The 21,984-nt window shown below is 38.4% G+C and overlaps 1 protein-coding gene across 1 annotated transcript in view; it reads right to left on the bottom strand.

Moving 5' to 3' along the window:
- Window positions 1-21,479, bottom strand: part of LOC137502167 (uncharacterized) — a 61,472-nt gene extending 39,993 nt beyond the window's left edge. Inside the window, exons 1-4 of the mRNA XM_068229174.1 lie at window positions 21,417-21,479; window positions 20,686-20,776; window positions 14,533-14,724; window positions 4,265-4,368 (exon numbers count right to left, since the gene is read on the bottom strand). Of these exons, the coding sequence (XP_068085275.1) occupies window positions 4,265-4,368; window positions 14,533-14,724; window positions 20,686-20,776; window positions 21,417-21,479 (450 nt within the window). The remainder of the gene's footprint in view (window positions 1-4,264; window positions 4,369-14,532; window positions 14,725-20,685; window positions 20,777-21,416) is intronic.
- Between the last annotated feature and the right edge of the window lie 505 nt (window positions 21,480-21,984).

The following is a 21,984-nucleotide window of genomic DNA, read 5'->3' as shown; positions in this document are numbered from 1 at the left end:
GCAGCTCCATTCCATTCAACTTCAGGCAAATTTAGATCTCCCCCAATTATTACCATATCATTATTATTGTTTTTACGAGTATAATCTATTATTTTCTCAAAGATTTCCATGTCTCTTTCCTCTCTTCCAGGCCTGTATGTTCCTATAATTCCCACCTCCTTCATATTATGACAAACTAATTTTATCCCTAATATTTCATCCCTTTCATCGGTAAACCATTCATGTGAACAGTAAGTTTCCTTCACCAGAATAAACACTCCCCCTCCCTTTTTATCTCCTCGGTCTCTACGATAGACTGTGTACCCTTCTGGAAATACTTCTGTATTACCCACCCCTTCTTTCAACCACGATTCCACTCCTATCACCACATCAGTCTCATAAGATTCCATCAATGTACCGAATTTTAATTGTTTATTTACTACACTTTGACAGTTTACCAAGAGCAATCTCAGACTCCTTCATCCCTAAAACTTGACTGTTGCAATTGGGTAACTTGAAATTCCTTACTATCCTGAGTTTCTTTTTCTAGTTGACTGAGCCAGCTTGAAGTACAGCTGGCTCTTTCTACTAAATGGGAATATGCGCGCAGTCACAGTCAATTGCGCCCACGATGTGTGGAAACCTGCCAACGTGAAGAATATCCTTTTATTTTCCGAACGATCATCATCATTTGCAGGCGTACCTCCCTCTTAGCTTCAACCAGTGCTTTAACCATGCGATGAAAGATACGGCTAGCAGTTGTGCGGTAAACATTAATTAGATCACCGGCAACTGTACTGAAATATTCCCGTACGAAACACTCGTAGGGCACACAGCAACTGTAATTTGAGAGATACAACAAAATTAAGACAAGAATTCAGCTGTAAGTGATCTCCAAGTAGATTTAGAAGGAAAGTAAAGGATTCCTTCCTAAGACCGAAAACGTTCCTGAAACTCGCCGTGTTCACATTACACAGCTCTCGCCTTTCACGCACTGTAGGCCTACGCACTATTACATTTCTCATCGTTTACTGCGTTGAGATCTTCAGTGTAATCTAAGTAATCCATAAACACGTTTGAAACGTCTTTCCTCTCATATACGGCACAATATTATCATTAGTCAACAAGTCTAAACTTAGCTTACTCCATGCACGACGTGAGAGTAAATTCTAACCTATATTCGTACGTTATTTACTTCTTTAGTAATACACTACAAGATGGTGCTCTCCAACATTTTACTCTTGTAGTAATTTAGTCCAGGAGTATCTGAAAGGACTAAAATACTTCAGAAGTAATTTACTCTCATATGGAAGTCGCCGAATGCTGACTTCAAGAGTACTTTACTATGGAAGTAGAACTTACTCTTGGTTGGTGCACACCACCCATAGTGTTAACTTCATGTGACATTAAACTCTGCAGCATAATTTTAACAGATTTTAAAAACTAGAAACATATTCAAGCTGGACAAACCGCCATGGGTATACAACAATGAAGGCATCGTCATTTTAATGGATTTTAAACTGAAATGCAACATCATCATGTACCATATTTTATTTCATATTCATCTGTGCAGGTGTTATAGTGTGTTCTAAAGTTGTTTTAGAGTTATAATGTGTTTGCCCAATTTGACTTGTTGGTTGATGATAGTGCTGAAACTAGTATCTCATGTGAACGATATGTGACTCATTCATGTTAATAAAGATCTTTGTATTGGATATTGAATATTATTGTAATCCCACTTCAATACGGATCATGAAATTTCTAAATATCAACTTAAAACCAATACATTTTTGTGTGCAGGTGAAATGTCGGAGTCTCTGGTTCAGGTATTATGTCATAGCAGCCACAAGGAGTAGTCGACAGCTGCTCATTTTTACACTGCAAGCCGCTAGATAGTGCTAGTCACGTTGTCTCATCGGAAAGCTATGTACTTCCAAGAGAGTTTCCGCTATTATCTTTATAACCTATTTGGTTACGCTGATATTTATAACACTTTTCAATATGTAGAATTATGGTGAACTACACATCCTATATTGACATTACAGGATTTTATAATTTGTGTATTCCTATCTTTAAATAATATTATTTTAATGCCAATTACAGAATTGAATTGAATTTCCTTCTTCTTCTTCTTCTTCTTCTACATCATCTGCTTCTCCTCCAGAGTCAGGTTTTCCCTCGGACTCAGCGAGGGATCCCACCGCTACCGCCTCAAGAGCAGTGTCCTGGAGCTTCAGACTCTGGGGCAGGGGATACAACTGGGGAGGATTACCCTTACCTCGCCCAGGCAGCCGCACCTGCTATCCTGAAAAGGAGGCCTTATGGGGGGATGGGAAGTTTGGAAGGGATAGACAAGGAAGAGGGAAGGAAGCGGCCGTGGCCTTAAGCTAGGTACCATCCCGGCATTTGCCTGGAGAAGTGGGAAACCATGGAAAACCACTTCCAGGATGGCTGAGAAGGGAATCGAAGCCCCGTCTACTCAGCTGACCTCCTAAGGTTGAGTGGACCCCGTTCCATCCCTCGTACCACTTTTCAAATTTTGTGGCAGAGCCGGGAATCGAACCCGGGTCTTCGGGGATGGCAGCTAATCACACTAACCACTACACCACAGAGGTGGACCAATTTTAATTCCCTTTTAATTTAATTCTAATCATTTTTGGAAACTTTAGATCCTTTAATTGTGTGTTTGGTGAATTTTTCAATTACATATTTTTCTGGATCCATTTTGGATTATTACATATCCTGCTGGTCCTCCTTCAAGTAACTCTAACATCTTACCACAACTTATGTAATTTTTTTTAATTTTTTTTTTTTTTTGGTAGTAGATACTGCCTTCTTTTGGATTTAAAAAAAATTCTAGCCCTGTTTCCATCCCACACCTGGTGCTTCTGGTTTGCCTGTTACTGCTGCAATGGTGAGTATGTTCATTGTGGACTATTTGAAATATGTTGTTTATAGAGGGAGTCGTCGTCGTCATCGTCCTCATCATCACCACCATCATCGTCATCATTGTCATCATCATTTTCCAGCTCCAGCTTCCTGGATGTGGTGTATAAGCACTCACCACTTCTTCCTGTCAAAGTATAGTTTCTATTTCTCTATGTCCTCAAACTTGGCATTCCTGTTGCTAACCTCCAATTTCACTGTGTCTATCCATCTATTCCTTGGCCTCCCGACTGGCCTCTCCCCTTTCACTTCTCTGTCAAAGTAATTCCTTGCTGTTCTTGTTCTGTCCATCCTCATAAACCCTTGTAACCTGTGTCTTCCAAAAAGCTCAGTAACAGGTATGTTGATGCCAGCCTCGTTCCTGTTTGCTTCAGTTCTAATCTTGTCCTTCCTGGTCTTTTGGTTTATTGTTCTGCTGAATTTCATTTCTGTTGAATGGATTTTACTATTTGCCTTGTTATGCAGGGTCCATGTTTTGAGTCCATATGTGGGAACTGGAATGAAGTTGGTATAAAACATGGTCAATTTTGCTTTCTGTGGTATTTTATCATCCCAGAGTAGATTTCTCACTTGAAAATAAAATTGAGTGGTTTTCTGAGTCCTATTAAGTATTTCTTGTGTTATCTTTTGAAATGATACCTCCAAGGTATTTGAAGTTAGAAACAGGCTGTAACAGACAATGTTTGAATCTGTGCCTTCCCTGTTGATAGTCATTTCAACAGTTTTTGTTTTACTGATGTTTAGTTCATATTCTTTAAACTTGCCATTCCAAAGATTTAGTTTCTCAGGTACTTCTGCTTCATTTTCTCCCCAGATTAGAACATCATTTGCAATGTTCTTTGATGGATTTTATGTTCCGATCCATGACAATGATGAACAGGTGGTGACAAGGCACTTCCCGGCTGGACTCCTGTTTTGGTTGCAAACCAATATGACCTCCCATCCCCTACTTGGATACAGCTTAAGCACTTTTGATAGAGCATCTTTACTTTATCAATCAGGAAGTTTGGTACACCTATACCTTCTAGGCACTCCCAGATTATCTCTCTAGGCACAGTGTCGTAGGCCTTCTCGATGTCGAAAAGAGGGAGTACAGATTCAAATGTACTGATGATATATCTCTGGACGTAAACTCAATCTCAAGAGCTTGAGAACCCTACAAATTTTGGGGCCGAATTCACATTGTATCGATGTTATTTAATGAAGGTCTTGCAATGTGCTCAAAATGTTCACATGAAAGTTAGCAACTTTGAAATTCAATACAGCCCTGATAGGCCATACAATCTAAGAATTGAAACTAACGATTATGACTTGGTGTAACCACTAGTAGCGTACATACCTCACAGTTGCCAACTGTTTGCAGGAGTTCCCTGAACACTGCCATTAGATTCATGAATTCTTCACAGTCCTGGGCATACAGCAGCAACACCTTTGGCATGTGTTCTACAACAACAAGAGAATCTCTTAGCATTGATTATAATGTACAGATTGGTTGTCCATGAAATGACTCTTGTAAATGACTCATTCAGTTAAAAGTCATTACCTAATTTATGAAAGAACTGTGTTACGAATTTGAGCTCTGAAAAGAACTAGCTCATTTCATCGATTCTTGCTCCCTTACATCAATTTATCAAAATGGCCCCTCAATGAGTTATACAGAACTTGATTTTTTGGTCCACCTTTTCAATACTTCATTGACTAACAGTTGATTTAAGAAATAAGTTTAGGTACATGTTTCAACCAATTGCACCGAGCTCGATAGCTGCAGTCGCTTAAGTACGGCCAGTATCCAGTATTCGGGAGATAGTGGGTTCGAACCCCACTGTCGGCAGCCCTGAAAATGGTTTTCCGTGGTTTCCCATTTTCACACCAGGCAAATGCTGGGGCTGTACCTTAATTAAGGCCACGGCCGCTTCCTTCTCACTCCTAGCCCTTCCCTGTCCCATCGTCGCCATAAGACCTATCTGTGTTGGTGCGACGTAAAGCAACTAGCAAAAAAAAAAAAAAAATCAACCAATTGCGGTCATCGGCAGCCTTACACAATTAGTAAAACATTGAAAAACATCTTAAAATCTATAATGAATGGAGAGATAAATAATGAGTGATATGAATGAGTGAAATATTGTTTAAAACACTCAGTGAAGGGTCTGTCACAAAACTTTTCTTCTCTTGTCTTCATTAAAATTCACAATGCATTTGTGAAGCTGTTCTTGTTGATACATAAAATTGATGTGTTGTTCTCGGAACATCTAGTATTCTTTGAAGCTGGCACTGAATTCATGTATACAATTTCTTATTAATAAGTGTCAGTATGGAAACATTAGTGTGTGAAATTGAGTTGTAAACTCATTCGGTTAAATGGAGAAGTCTGGAAAGAGAGAATGTAAAAGACTGCACTATCAGAAAGGAAAATAGAAAGACAAAAGAAAATAAATTGGGTGAAGAGAATTCTAAAATTACTTACTCCCTTTCTCTTTGTTGCATATTGTTTGCTGTCGGAATCACGTTCCGTTGACATTGGAACTGACCCTGCCAGGTAGCGGCTGGGAGCTGATGTTACCGAGGGGTGGTGGTAAAGCGGAGAACGGGAGGAAGTGCACTCCTCACCCGTATCTGCGTGGAGCCTAGTGGCAGGGTAACGAGAGCGAGGAGTGAGGGAACATCCACCTTTTGCAACTACTGTGCCATACAATCAAGGCCGTACCATCATTTAACTTTTTACCTTCAACATTAACAGTGGCATTTTCAACATACAGCAGCTGTTACAAAACAACGAAGGATGTTCCCCCAACTCCCCAGCAAACTGCCGTAACTGCAAACTGTCTTAACATCGGCACTTTCACAAGATCGTCAATTTTGATACATGTTTTTAAATTTTTCATCGACGATTCGACTATGAATATATGAACCTTTTGTTAACATATGTTTTTCCTTTACATCCACAGCAACAGCATAAGAACTTCAAAGCATTCCTAGGACGTTCTTTAAATTTTAACGTGATTTTATGGTATGTGATCCACATCAACCATTTTAAGTGTGTTTAAAGGCAGATTTCATATTGAATGTGTGTTAATACCCTTTTTATTTGTTTGCTTTGAAATAATGAAGATTCCAAGGGAATCAAAACCGAAATTCATTTAATAAATGTTATTATATATTATATAAAGTGTTGAATGGTGGAACATCCCTCGATTGATTCCTATTATATAAGTCAAATGTCAACATGGAAATGAATGTTATAAATTATGACAATAGCAGCAAATGTGCTAATTAGAACCAAAAAGCAAATATAATATATTCAAGGTGGGAAGGTTTGAAATTAATGCATGATATATTAAATATTAACATTAGTGCAATGTTAATTTGCTCAAATATGAACAATTAACACAAATGCAATGGGCCAGCATTGCTAACGTTATCAGCACAGCACCTATTCCAGAATCTTTAGCAGCAGGTGGTGGTGGTGGTGGTGGTTGTGGTGATTATTGTTTTAAGAGGGTACGATTAGGTAACCATCCTCTATATAACACTAATCAGAAAGAAAAAATGGGAGGGATCTGACACTTCAAAAAATGAAGGTATTGGCCAAAGAAAGACGAGGGCGACGAAGGGCGTGAAAATGAAGGACTCCCAATCCCTCGGGGTCAAAAAATAACAAGAGTTGACCAAGGGAGGTCGGATAGGATAGATGAAAGTGAGAAACCAGGTGCAAGTAAGTGGAAGCAATGCCAGGACTCAGCTACAGGGGCCCATGGTTGCCAACCCATGCTCCCAAGCTTAGAGCCACTGGGGCCCCTTTTAGTAGCCTCTTACAACAGCAGGAACTACCATGGGTGTTATTTTACTGCCCCCACCCACAGGGGGTTTGGACAACAGGGCTCTCTGTTATGATGTTCTAGGGCTTTGGGTTAAGGCTGCCTGATTTATAGGGTTATTGCATGCAGCTGGAGTGGCTTGAGAAATAAGAGTATTTGATGACTGAGTCCATTTTGAAACTGATATAGCTTGGCATTATATTATTTAATTCTTCTAGATATTACATTTATGCTTGTAAAATATTATGCGAAGGCAAGGGTTGGACATACAAAATATTATCTGAAGAAGCTTTAGACCATTCTATTTAATTACTTTTAAATATTCACTTTTTGGTTTTGCTTTTAAGTTGCACCAAAGTGGTAAAGTAAACTTGTGTCCTCATCCTGAGGTGATGCAGCTATTTAAAGAGACACTCCCAATAGAGGTGAGCTGCAGTATTTTAATTACAAACCAGCCCTACTTAAATTTGTGGCAGTACTGGGAATCGAACCTGGGCTCCCAAAGATGGCAGTTAATAGCACTAATTGTAATGCTGTGGAGGTGGACACGTCTTAGGTGATGATGGGAAGGGTCAAGGCTAGAACTGGGAATGAAGCAACCATGGCCTTAATTAAAGTATAGCCGATAAAATATCAACCACAAGTTTAGATGTTTTTATTGTGTTAGTTTTAAGGTATTTAATATGAAATAATAAGAATTTTAATCTTTGTTAACATATTATAAGGATTGTTCAAGATTCTGACCAATGATTTTAAGGTTTGAGTCAAGGCTGATGATGCCCCTGAAGGAGGGCGAAACATGTACCGAATAAGACTTTATAATATTATGTAAATCTTAACTACAAGAACTTGTATTGAAAAGGTGGTGTTAATAAACATTTTTGTAATACTCTTGATAAGTGGTATGTTCTGAGCTGTCAATGGAATGACATTAGTAGATGAATAAATTTGAGTGGTATCTTTAAAAGTAGGAAAGTTCACAATATGAAGATAAAGCTGGAATTCAAGAGGACAAATTGGGGCAAATATTCATTTATAGGGAGGGGAGTTAGGTAATGGAATAACTTACCAAGGGAGACGTTCGATAAATTTCCAATTTCTTTGCAATCATTTAAGAAAAGGTTAGGAAAACAAGAGATAGGAAATCTGCCACCTGGGCGACTGCCCTAAATGCAGATCAGTACTGATTGATTGAAATAACATAATTTCTATGTACAAAAATCCAAAAATGAAGGAATAAAATTTGAGCAGCACTGAATGAGAGAAGCGATAAAAATGCACGTAAGAGCCGTAGCAGGCAGATCTCGAGTTGGTAACTGCTGCAGGCATTGCACACATCTTGGGATATGGTGAAAACCTGTGTAATATAAGACACCACAGAATAAGATCTTTCACTGCTTTTTCCCTTCAGCACAAAGGTCTAACTGTATATGAAGAAGCTCACCTGCCATACCGGCATGATTGCAATCATGCCAGGAACAAAGACTACAATGATTATTGATCCTACTGTGTGTTTTGAGACCCATTTCAGAGAGGCAACTGGAGTCAACTGTGAGAAAAGAGAGATCTACTGCTCTACATTTCCTTATTACAAAAAGAAGTATGGGCCGATGACCTAGATGTGAGGCACCTTTAAACAACAAGGAAAGAGTGGTACGAGCTGTCTGAAATAACCTTCAATAGTACAATGGTTGTGGCATCATACACAACCATTAACCCAGCTCAAGGGAGATAGGGTCATCTTCCCTATCCTTCACTTGAGTAATTTTTGTCTGACGTATCTACGTTGCGGGGGTGGGTATCCTCCGCATCAGTAGGCCGGTGTGAAGGAGAGCTAAGTTCAGGCAGGGGCCCAGTCTCACGGGGTATAACGTGGAACCCATGCCCATGGTTACGGGTGAAGATCTTAACAGCATCTAAGGCAGAGAAGGAGACCTTTGGAATGGCAAAGATGGTGGATGAGGCAACCCATCCTCTCTGGGGAAAATTAGAAGAGGAAACCACTGCCTTGTGGAGAAGAGGGATCTTCAAAGGCTAAGAGAGTAAACCCAAAAAGAAAATCCACAGATACGTTAGCCTTAGCAGGTCAGCAGGTGAGTAAATTTGTACTTGCTTTCAACTATAATACAAGCCTCGGATGGAAGTTTAAAATTGGAAATGGAATTGACAAGTCTCTGACTACAGTTGCACAGTACGATGGTAATGCTGATGTTCGTGCAAGTGTTAGATCAGAGAACAAAATCCGATTTGGAACAATAAATATTTAAATAATGAATGGAAAGGAAAATGGATTGATTGACCTAATGGAGAGACGAAAACTCGACATCCTGGGATTAAGTGAAGTAAAATGCAAAGGGAAAGGAATGAAGAAACTAAGGAAAGGGTACACCTTGTACTGGATGGGTAATAGTAAGGAGAAAAGAAATGCAGTGAATCAGAATGTTGAACCAATAGCTGAAGATGAGTATATAAATGAAAGAATTATAATAATGCACATACATGTAAACAAGGAACTACTGAAGATAGTACAGGTGTATACTCCACAGACAGGATGTAGCATGGAAGAAAAAGAAGAGTTCCTCAATGAACTCAATGTTGGAGATGGGATCATGATAATGGGAGATCTGAATGCTCATGTGGGAACTGATAGAGTGGAATATGGGAATGTTCTGGGCCCACATGGGTATGGTGACAGAAATGAAGATGGAGAGAAACTGTTGGATTTTTGTATCAGAAATAACCTGATAATAAAGAACACATGGTTTATGAAGAGGAATAGCCATAAGATCAGCCGATATAGTTGGGATGGACAATATGGAGCACTCATCAATTTTATAATAACAGACCGAGAATGGGGAAGATACATCATGAATATAAAGATAGTCCCCAGTGAAAGTATGGAAGGAGATAATAGATTATTAATTGTGGAATTAAAACAAGTAAAAATCCCTAAAATTGTATTGAAGAAGAAACCAAAGATCGGGATTTGGGAATTGGAGGAGGAGGAGGATAAAAGAATGGCATTCTAAGATTGTATAAAAAGCAAGTTGCCTAACATGGAAATACAAAGTGGTAAAGAAGAGTGGGACAATTAAGAGAAGCAGCAACTGACGTATGCGGAAAAACAAAAGCAAAGGTTAAGGGAAAGGAGACACGCTGGTGGACAGACAAAATAAAAAAAGAAATAAAAGAAAGGAACAAGGTGAAGAAAGAAATGGATAAGGAAAAGCAAAAAACATATCAGAGGGATGAAAATAAGATAGAAAGGTTACATTTGAAATACCAAAGGTTGAAACTACAAGTAAAGAGGAATATCAAGGAAGAAAAGGAGAAATGTTGGGGAGAGTTTACCAAGAAAATTGAGCAAGATAGTTGAGGAAATCAGAAACTATTATACAGAGTAATAAAATCAAAAAGAATAAATCAAGAAAAAATCAAGGCATTAGAGAGAGAAGATGGATCCATAGTATATGACAAAAAGGATCTTCAGAAGGTGATGGCAAAGTATTTTGAAAAACTTTATAAAGAGGATGACTGCTCAGAGGAAGAAGGAGATAAGAAAATGGAAATAATAGATGGAGAAAAAGAAGAGAACCCGATAACATGGTTAGAACTTGAAAGGGCAGTGAAAGCAATGACCAAAGGTAAAGCAAGAGGAAAAGATGAATTCCATGCTGATACGATTAAGGCAGCAGGAAGCATTGGACTACAGTCGCTATACAGAGCCATCAATGCCATATGGAAGGATGAAAGGATACCTGAAGATTGGCAACAAGGAAACATTGTACCACTGTTCAAAAAAGGAAAGAGGAAGAAATGTGAAAATTATAGAGGTACAGTATAACCCTATTATCACATGGGCTAAAAATAATGGAGAAAGTCATAGACAAGAGACTGAGTGATATAATAGAAACACAGTTAGAGGAAGAACAATATGGGTTTAGACCAAATAGATCAACTTGATATTTACAGTGCGAACGATAATGGAAAAACATCTGGAAAGGAACAAGGAAATCATCCTCATAGTTTTGGGTTTGGAAAAAGCTTATGTTTATACAGAAAAAGGTCTCAAGCAAGGAAGTACACTGTCACCATTATTGTTTATTATATTTGTACCGGCCGGTACACCTCTACGCCGCAAAGTTAAATCTTCCGCCAATAAATCCTCCTCTACCGGAGAAACTGTGAACTTTTAGAACTGTATTAATTCATGAGTTTTCTCAGAAGAGGTCTCTACTATAAACTTTGGGATTACAAAGTTGTCTATACTGTGTGGATTTCAACGTGTTTTGTTTTCTATGGATCAAGAAGTGTGGACATTCGCTAACAGATGTCTCTACCCAAAAAACTATGATCATGCACCCTGGTGCGAAGTGAAGGAACTTTTGTTGAAGAAATTTTGTATTTATAAGTTTTGGTCTTTACTAAATTTTGTTCTTTCATTTGTGGGTTGGCAATATTAAGCTTTCTTTCTGCCTATTTTGAACTTAGCCAATCAGTAATTTCTGTAATTAATTTTCCACCTATCAGAGGTTTCTTCTTCAAATTTCCATGTGTAACTCTTAGCTACCCAATAAAGTTGAGTGGGTGTGTCTTTATTATTCATGAACGGTCTCGAATCTTTCATGAGGGTTTAAAAACTGCTGATTTTCTCGGCTCTTCACCACTTCAACAACATCTAGCTTAGTGTATGGAAGTATAGCAGGGGGCGGGTTGCGCCTCTTCCTTCGAACAGCAGCTCTTCAGCAAAGGTAATGGCCTCTTAACATCTTTATTTCTTTCTTGGTCAGCAGTTTAACCCCCGGGGAAGGTTTGGAACCTTTTCAAAGTATCCTACCTGTTCAAAAATGTAACTTGGTGCCGGCTTATGTAAACATTTTCTTATTACTTTAACTGTAAATCGGGGATAGAGAGTGCTTTACCCTCTCAAGCTCCCCTTCAATTTGGATTTGAAGTGACTACGTTTTCATAACCGATTCTCTTCTCTTCATTAATGTGTTAAATTATTTTTCTTATACGAGTCACCTCCCTAGTATGGGAATAGCCCCTGTGTATCGGCTTAGCGCCACTTAGGTTTTAACAAGCTTTCATGTAGGAGTGCAAGTACTCGCCTCCATTCAGTTTTGTATTTTGGGCCATTAACTTAACCCGTTTTGTTTTCCTTCCTGCGAAGGCCCAGTAGATTGGGTACGAGGTACCTCTGTTCCATTATAAGTTGTGCCTTGATGGCAGTTAATTGTAATAATCTGTTATTGCCTTTAATAGGCTTGGACGATTGAGAGCGGGTCAGCTCTTTCTTGTGTTTGAAAGGTGCCTCTAGGAGGCTTGACATTACGAGGTGGGAGCAAGTGCTCCATGTAATTAGGGGTTTTCTGCCCTTTCGTAATTTGTGGTTGTGAGCTGAGAGCTCAGATTGTTAAACTTTGGGGCTCGTAGCCCAGGATTTGTAAAGACCCCTTAAATTGTACTTTCGTTTGTAACCGTACATTGTACCTGATATTTTTTTTGTTATTTCACCTAGTGAAAATTGTTAAACCTTGTTGTCTATTGAAAATATAACCTTCATTTAAATTTTAAAATTCATCTTTCGGACTTGTAGTTAGACCCATTCCAGCCCGCACCTTCTTTCACCTCTGCTGATCCACCAAAACACGGTAACAATATTGATGGATGAAATAATAAAACTTGTAAAACAGAATATCAGTACCAGTAGTGATGAAGTGAATGCTTTGGTATTTGCAGATGATGTGGTGATTTGGGGAAAGGGAGAAAAGGAAGTACAAAGGACACTGGACATTTGGAATGAAAATCTGAAGGATTTTGGAGTGGTAATTAGTAAAAAGAAAACTGTAGTCATGCACTGTGGAAAAGAGAAAAGAGAAGCCAAATGAACATAGACGGAGAATGGTTACAGAATTTAGAACAGTTTACATATCTGGGTAGCATTATTAATGGAAGTAATGAAATCAACCCTGAAATTAATAACAGACTAAGTAAGGGTACAACATTTTATCATCAAGTCAGAGAACTTTTATGGGATGACAAAGTACCCAAGAGAATGAAATTAACATTATATAAACAGTATTTCATACCAACTGTAACATACGGACTAGAAACGCTGGTAACTAAGAAGAGACAAGATAGTAAGATCCAAGCAGTAGAAATGAAATTTTTAAGAATACCGGTTAAAAAGACAAGAAGAGATAAAATTCAAAATATTAAAATCAGAAAAGAGCTAAATATAGAACCATTAGTACAGAAGATACAGAAAGCAAGACTGAGATGGTTCGGACATGTAAAAAGAATGGGAAAGGAACGGGTAGCAAGAAGGGAATTGGAAAAAGAAGTTAAGGGAAAGAGACCAGTTGGAAGACCGAGAAGAATGTGGATGGATCAGATTTAGAAGGACATTAGAGAAGCTGGATTGGATGTGGTGGAAGTAATGGAACAGGAAAAGTGGAAGGACAGAAAGGAGTGGAGGAGGCTTGTTAACCATACCCGGGTGACTGGAGTGGGACATTGATGATGATGATGATGATGATGAGTACACTAATAAGATCTAGGGTGTTTGAGGTTCCTGAAATACTTAGGTTTCAAGAAAGAGTCCTTATGCAAGATTGCCTTAATGATCTCTCATGCATGAGTTATTTTTTGTTTGCGTATGGTGACTAAAAACACTCGTACATGATGTGGTTTACCAAAATGGAATATATAAACAATTTTAGTGAATACTATCATAAACTTTTTAACATTCTAAGATCGATCATTACTGCCTACTGGTCATTGGTAAGTATTGCACTGAGCAAATGTACTTGCAAAATTGTAGGTCTCTAATGCCTTTGAAGTTGACACCAGAGGTACTTCTGAAGCCTATGGTTACTGAACAGGGAAATCCCATGGTACGTGTAAATATTGACAGAGTGGAATGAGTACTTCATAGAGAAATTGTACTACTGAGATTAAAAATAATAAATAATGCATAAAAATGCATGAGAACACCAATGACCTCATACATGAGAAATCATCTTTATGGACACGAACATAAAGAAACTTCCTAAAAAGAAAACAGAGATTAAAAAGGAATGTTTGGTATACTCTGCCTTGTGGCAACTCACGACTTTGGGAAGTTATTCTAGATTAATTAAAAAATGAAATAATTAAATTAATTCTCTAGATTTTTGTGCAAGAATGAATGAATGAAAACCTACAACCTGTTTTTCAGTCAGTGACCAGGTCAGGGATGGAATGAATGAAGCCCCCAACTTGCGGCGAGGATAGGAATTGTGCCGATTGCCGAAGCCCGGCGCACTCTTCTGGGGCAATGATTAATGACTGACAGATGAAATTAAATGGTAATGGAGAGTGTCACTGGAATGAAAGATGAGAGGGAAAACAGGAGTACCCGGAGAAAAACCTGTCCCACCTCCATTTTGTCAAGCACAAATCTCATATGGAGTGACCGGGATTTAAACCACGGAAACCAGCGGTGAGAGGCCGACGCGCTGCCGCCTAAGCCACGGAGGGTCTGTTTTGAGCAAGAAGCCAACTTAATTCATTAGTGCCTTTTAGAAATGAAAAGGAAAAAGAGAATTAATTTGTTAATAGTTACAGCCTCCCTCTGTATACAATATTCTTTTCACATTATCTGAAAACTTTAATCAACATCTCAGAATTCAAGTTTTTGGGGTTGTGGTGTACAATTGTTGCACAATACTCTTTAATGATTACACCTGGAATGCACGTTGGATGAAAATGACCTCACACATCGAGAAGTTAGGCTGTCTGAAATTACCTCTTATTTCCAAGGGCGACGGTCGAGACAGCACAAATTGCTTGAGTTTTGATTTGAGATCAGAGCGAATAATGAAATAGATTGCTAATACAGAAAGAAGTGAAAGTACAATGGCAGTGGTAATGATTGAAACTCCTCTTCTATCAGGTACTTCAGCCCCTGGAGTGTCAGATGGTGAAGTGCTGTGAATATCTGGAATAGAAGATAAATAAATAAATTAATAAACAATATTAAGCTGGGAGACCAAGAAATAAAAATAGTAGAAAAATTTAAATATTTAGATGAAATAATCACATATAACCTGAACGAGAAACCAGCATGGTAAAATAGAATAAATAAACTGGTTACAGCACAGCATGTTATCAAGAATACACATAATAAAAAGTGTCTCTCAATAGCAACCAAATTGAAACACTACAAAACAGTCACCCAGCCAAAAATGACATATGCCTGTGAAACATTGTTCAAAACAACAAATACAGTTGCAATAGATAGAGTACTCAAGTTAGAAAGGAGAATACAGTAGTGAGAACCTGTTTAAATAAAAATTATCAACTAAACAGAGTCTGGAGACTAGCTTCCAATGAAACAGTTCATAAAGAAATAGAACCTATGACTAGCACAATGAAAAGGAGACAAATATCATTCTTAGGACATCTAATACGGTCACCAGAATCAGTAGAAAAATTATGGAAGTGTAAGGGAAGAATAATATTACGGTAGATGGATCACATAACTTAAAGAAGACATGAGAGAGTTACATTTGACAATGAAAGATTTAAAATACAAAACAAATACACTCAAGATATTGAGACTAGACTTCAGACAAAAATCAACAAGCAGAGAATAGGAAGAGTGATTCCAGAGGCAGAGAGAAAATGATGCGCAGAAAGGATGAAACAGTATTGGGCTGACAAAAAGAAGAAAAACGTCCATAAACCAGAATGTTGGCTAAAAAATTAAAAAAATAAATAATGAATAAATAAATATGTTAGCATGAATCAAAAAGTAATGCACAACAGTTTCTTTTACACAATATTTAATGAGCAGAAAAATGAAATAATATTCACACACACAAAAAAAGGCTACATGTTTACTTTTCAATATATGAACTAAATATTTTTAAAGGCATTTATCCCAACATAATACAGACTTGAATGAGCTACCTCTGTGAATCAGTGGTAGAGTGTCTGCTTCCAGATCCCAAGATCACAGGTTCAAACCAAATAGAGGTAGTTGGAAGTTTGAAGGATGGAAAAATGTCCACACAACATTCCATGTCAGCATGTAAAAGATCTCTGATGACATATCTGGTATTTATTCCCCTCCAAAAAAGGAAATAAAAAATTCAACATAAATTGCCTGGATGGCACCTAATCAAAAAACACTGCACATGATTATCATCATCATTATTACGAGGCCTGTTTTTTATCAACCTTCGGTGGGCTATAAAAAGACATATTGACATAACAAAATGATTTTATCACTAAAGGTTTTGTGGTTTCATACTTATTTTTCCACATAATTGTCAAAACAATTTAGGCATTTGTCGTATCATGACACCAGCTTTCCGATGCTCTCTACAAATAAGTCTCCCGCCAGTGAGGTAATGTTCATCTGGACAATCTCCTGCTCCATAAAGTCCACCAACAAGACACCTTTATGGTCCCAAAAAATGGTAGTCATTGTTTCCCTGTTGCTAAATCTCAGTTATACTTCTCTGGCTTGTTTGGAGAAGAAGGATGCATCCACTGCTTAGACTGTTCTTTGGTTTCTGGAGTGTCATATAGGACCCAGGTTCCATTGCCAGTAATGATAGACTTTAGAAAGTCTTCCCCCTCACTATGGTAATGCATGAGAAACATTACGGCAGACATCATTTGCTGAATTTTGTGATCATCAGTCAAAATTGTTGGGACCCAACGTGAACAAAGTTTCCAGTATCCTAAGTGCTGAGTCACAATTGTGTACAGAAAAGACCATGAAATGTTTGGGATTGCTGTAGAAAGTTCACTGATCATAAACCTCCACTTATGGCGGACAAACAAGAACTTTTGGAGGCTGTCCAGGCGCACATTCCCTTACTGGCAGCAGAGTTCTTTGCAGAGGGCATCGGAAAGCTGGTGTCATGATACAACAAATACCTAAGTTGTTTTGGCGATTATGTGGAAAAATAAGTATGAAACCATGAAATGTTTAGTGATAATATCATTTTGTTATGTCAATGTGTCTTTCTTTCCTTCTTTTATAGCTCACCACAGGTTGAAAAAAACCAGCCTTCATATTATTTCTTCTTCATTCTAGCATTTTTCCTGCAACAGTGCAGGGTCCAGCAAATCTACTGACGTGAGGATGACATACCGTATATGAGCACCTTAAAATACTATCGGATTGAGCAGGATCAAACCTGCCAACTTGGGTACTTACCATCTAAGTACTCAGCCTGGTGCTATAATAGTTCATTTTTAGTCAGTTAGTAGTTCTGATAGGTCATACACTGCTATAATAGCTAACTTTTATGCCAGTTAGTAGAGTGACACCCAAAACGACGTGGATTCGATTCCCGTCAGGAAGTTGAAAAATTTCAGAAATGAGATTTCCACTTCTGGAGGTGCACATGGCTTTGAGGTTCACTTAGCCCACACCAAAAATGAGTACCAGGTTAATTCCTGGGGGCAAAGGCGGCCGGGCATAGAGCTCTACCCCATCAAGTGCCGAGGTTACGGCTAGTGGGAGCCTTTATCTTCCACCTCCTCAGGGGCCTTCATGGCCTGTACAAAGTTAACTTTGCTTTGCTTTTTTCTTGTAGCAATGACAGGTCATAGGCTGCTATAACAGTTAATATTTAAGCCCTGTGGTAACGTTGATAGGTCATGAGCTACTATAATAGCTAATTCTTATACTGCTTGGTATGTTGCGAATACCGTGGACAGCCAGGCGAACAAATGATTCTGTCATGCGGGAAATTGAAATACAAGAAAGTCTATGCCAAGTTGTGTACCAGAGAATCCTGAAATTCTTTGGTCACATTATGAGAAGAGAGGATGACAACCTGGAAAAATTAATTGTCCAAGGAAAAGTTTCTGGCACAAGGACACGAGGACGGGTCGCAAAAAATTGGGTTGATCAAGTAAGAGAGATTATGGACTTACCATGGAGAGCTACTGTCCGGAAAATGCAAGTACATACAGAATGGTATCAGCTTATAAAAGAAACAACAAAGACCTTGGGTCACGACACTCAGTCATGAGGGAAATGACTGATAGCTTGGTAGCATGTAAAGAACACAGAAGGAATCTCCAAAACAGAAGGAAATCACCTTGTAGTGGTACTATTCTGGTCATCCTAAGAGCCAGGGACAATTCAGGCATGCCAGGCATGTGAATCAACATACTGTATGTAAGTTAGACAGATAGAAACTTTTTAACAAGATATACTGAGCACCAAAACGCTATCAAATACAATCGCTTATTGGCCATGAGTAATCATCGTAAAGATTACAACCGTTGTTACACTACAATAAATCAAGACTTAAGCATCCTACAACAGGAACAAAAAGGTCCATTGCTTAATATTTTAGAGAACAAGAACCCGGCAGGTGATTTAAATGAGATAAATGAAAAAAGAAACATAGCCATGATCGTTAAAGGCGTTGAAGTCTAAACGGTATGATGCCGTGGTTAGCCGGCTTCAGTCCCGTTGGTCGGAAAAATTTTCACCAACAGAATGTTGGCTGGACAGGGCAGGGGAGGAGGTGGTATACAATTTCTAATCACTAGATTGCGTGCCAAAAGCCTGGATTAAATTCCAAACCTCCCCACAGTGCTCATATGGAGTGAGAGTATATGACGCCGTTGATGGTGATTCGTCTGTCTGATGGAGATGTTAAGTCATGAGCAGACCCCTTGGTGCTATTCGACAGGAGTAGGCTATGTGCTGAGACTGGGTTTCACCCTCTCCCTATCATATATCACGTCATTCATTTCATCTCATTAACTCATTAACTCCTCTCATGTGGGCATCTGGTCATAAAAACCTGCCAGTACAGATTCATCTCACCTCATACCCAACCCCGTAGAGGAACGGGCAAGGATTGGACAAACAACAAATGAAAAAATAAACATATTGTGGGAAACGTTTATTCCAATTATCCGCGAACAAAATCACAATTGGAATAAGCCCCGCTCACAGCGCACAAGTTTAGGAGCTTCCCCCACACTTCCTCAAGTCATGCTCTCCCCCTCCCTTCCCTTGCACCTCACCTCTAAGAACACGGCAGTCAAGAGGGAAACTCCGCAATTACTGGGCGAGTTGGCCATGTGGTTAGTGGTGCACAGCTATGAGCTTGCATTCGGGAGATAATGGGTTTGAACCCCACTGTCGACAGACCTGAAGATAGTTTTCCACGGTTTCCCATTTTCACACCAGGTGAATGCTGGGGTTGTACTTTAATTAAGGCCACGGCCGATCCTTCCCACTCCTAGGCCTTTGCTATCACATTGTTGCCATAAGACCTATCTGTGTTGGTGCGACGTAAAGCAAGTTCTATAAAATAATAAATAAACTCCGCAATTAGCGGATGCATGACGCTCAAGTGGACATCATAATGTAAGTCAACGCAGCTAGCTGAGACATCTAGCTTTTTGTTTTCATTTATTTCTAAGTAATTTTTTAATTCCATTACAGATTATAGTTATTGACATTTCCTCTCAGGAGAACACACTGTAATTCAGACCTCCAACCTATTATAGAGACACGTAGACAGAAAATATTCAAGTTTTTACTCATGGACAAGAGGCTCAGCTTCACAGCATTAAGACCAGAACACACAAGATAACATGCCATTTGTATCTTCCATTTTACTTTATTATGAACTTTTAGCAATATTTTAATGTATATTCCATCATTTTAATCTTAATGTTATTTTAATTCAAGGTGTTTTACTGAAGATGACTCGTAATGAGTTGAAACATGTCTAATTCACACTCATCTTTCAAGATGATACTAATGTATTGACTTAGGAGGATAATAAGTGTTTTAGTATTAATGTAAGAGTTCAGACTGAATGCTGAAAGACATAACAGCCTATATTGAGAACGTATGCATGGTGGCAAAAGAAATTTATGGATGCCTAGAATTATGGGACTGCTAAATTCTAGTCTGAGGGCAACAAAATATTTTCAGGATTTCTTTTGAGTCTAGAAATAACAAAGAAAATAATTATTCCTATAGAATTTAGTAAAAGTCTAATCTCCAATGAGCGTTGTAATAATTGTTCGTAAAGTTGCTAAATGAAGTCACTGATTTTACTATTCCACTTGGCAAGAAGAAAGTTAGTTTTTGTGGAATTTTATGCACTTGTTTTAAAAGTGGTTTGAAATGCACTTCATATCACCTGTTTTTACTGGAACTTAGAACTGGAATGTAGACAGTTGCTGGTCAGCGAACAAGTTTTTACCATAGGCAGCCAATGTCGTGAGGCCATCACCACAGCACCACGCTCCATATTCCACGTTGATACCACGGTTCCATTCCCTCGTTGACACGTCGCATGTCGACTCGAGATTCAGCTTGTGTAGCAACAGGCAGATATATAATTACAACAAATGGGCACTCGTCAGGATTTCACGCGTCACTGTGTAGTGTAGCGAACACGAGTCTGACTCACTCTCCTCGGAGCAGAATTGATCTCCTTTGAGGTGGAAATAATCATAAATCCCTGGGCCGATTTGCTTGAAATTTGGATATGTTTGCCTTTAAATGACATATTCCATTATTTGATAGCTTATCCGGATCAAAATATCGTAAAAATATGTTCCATTCCTTTCTATGCAATCACGCACTATACACGTGATCGGCGCGTCACAGCAAGGTCAGTTCCTTGCGAGGAGCTCGTGACGTAGTTACTTGTTCTCTCATCACAAGTTCCAGCTGTGACTTTGTTTACTTTGCAGTACCTCGAGCTGAATTAAATTATGTTCCAGACCGCTGGCAGTTCCTGGTACACTATGGATGGTAGACCAATGACCTAACGATGAGAATTTCTAAGAATTGATCTAAGCCTTCTTCAACATACTTGATCTTGAGATTCAGATGCCGACACATTGCCACTGTTAATGATAAAATTATTAATAATGTTATAAATAAACTTACCAATGATACGGTTGTAACGACAGTTGTTAAAACGATGCCCATCATACGTCCAGACTGAGTATCTGCATTGATGTGGATGATCAGGTTCCAACTGAAAATAGAAAAGAAGTGAATTATTAGTAATATTTAAAACATTCTGCAAAGGTACAATGCTAGTTGAAAGTGTACGTACCATTCATCTTATTTTAATTTTAACCCATGATTGGGAGGGGAATAATTCCTTCCATGCAGCTATGAATATTTGTCCAAGGAAGTTGCACACCCATTATAAAGCTGAGGTAGGGAAGTTGCCGACAAGAATTAATACAACAATATTCCATTTATAACTGTGATATCACAAACATCTATTACACTCTTGTTAGTTTAGTGCTTGTCAACACGGAAAGTTCAAAGGAGCATATCAGGCACCCAGTACTCATTTACTGTAACTGTAACCGAACAGACATGCTGCTGGAAGTGGTTTTCAAGATTTTGGTCTGGATATTTTTCCTTAAAAGATAACTCTTGTGCCAGCAGACCTATGAGTACTGATTAACAAAGTCTGATTAAGTTAATTAAAAACAATGCAAGGATAACAACGAAAGAATTTACCTCACAACAATGATCACCACCATTCTTATTCTATCTTTCACTGACAAACATTTTGGACCCGTGTGTTTCTTTTTTGTATGTATTGTACACGGTAAGTCACTTCTCTCTTTGCGTTTCCTTTACATACATAATTTCTGTACATTGTACACTTGGAGAACTTGCTGAGACACATCAAATGATACCTCACACGATGTGTTGCTCATGCCAGAGTTTAGAGCTACACTAATTTTTAACCATGTGCCACAATGATTTTATTTATTTAATTAATTTATTTGATTTATTGTTCAACAGGCATTTCTGCCCACTTACAACACATTTCTTATTTCTAATGTTATAAATAATATACAACAAAAATTAAAATATAAAACCTAATACTATACTTATGAACTACGGACAGTGGTAAGTGTGTGCTTTAACTTGATATTTTAATTTCTCCTAAAATATACATTGTTAATCTGAACTATTCATGGTACACAAGCATGGTACTCTATTTAATGTATATCTTCTATCTGTGTGAGTTCCCTTCTAACTGTCCTTAACCCGTCGTTGGTCGAGCCTTCCGGATGGACGCGGATGGTCGAGGGTGAGCATGGCATTCAGCTATCTTATATGGCAAGGTTTTCTTAACTTATGTAAACTATTTTTTTCTCTGCTATTTGTTTTTTGTTCTTTATTTTTTTATTACTTTATTTTTCAGTCACAGATAGT

The sequence above is a fragment of the Anabrus simplex genome, chromosome 9 (genome assembly GCF_040414725.1).
Source record: "Anabrus simplex isolate iqAnaSimp1 chromosome 9, ASM4041472v1, whole genome shotgun sequence".
NCBI lineage: Eukaryota > Metazoa > Arthropoda > Insecta > Orthoptera > Tettigoniidae > Anabrus > Anabrus simplex.
This window is presented reverse-complemented; position numbering and strand designations above follow the sequence as displayed.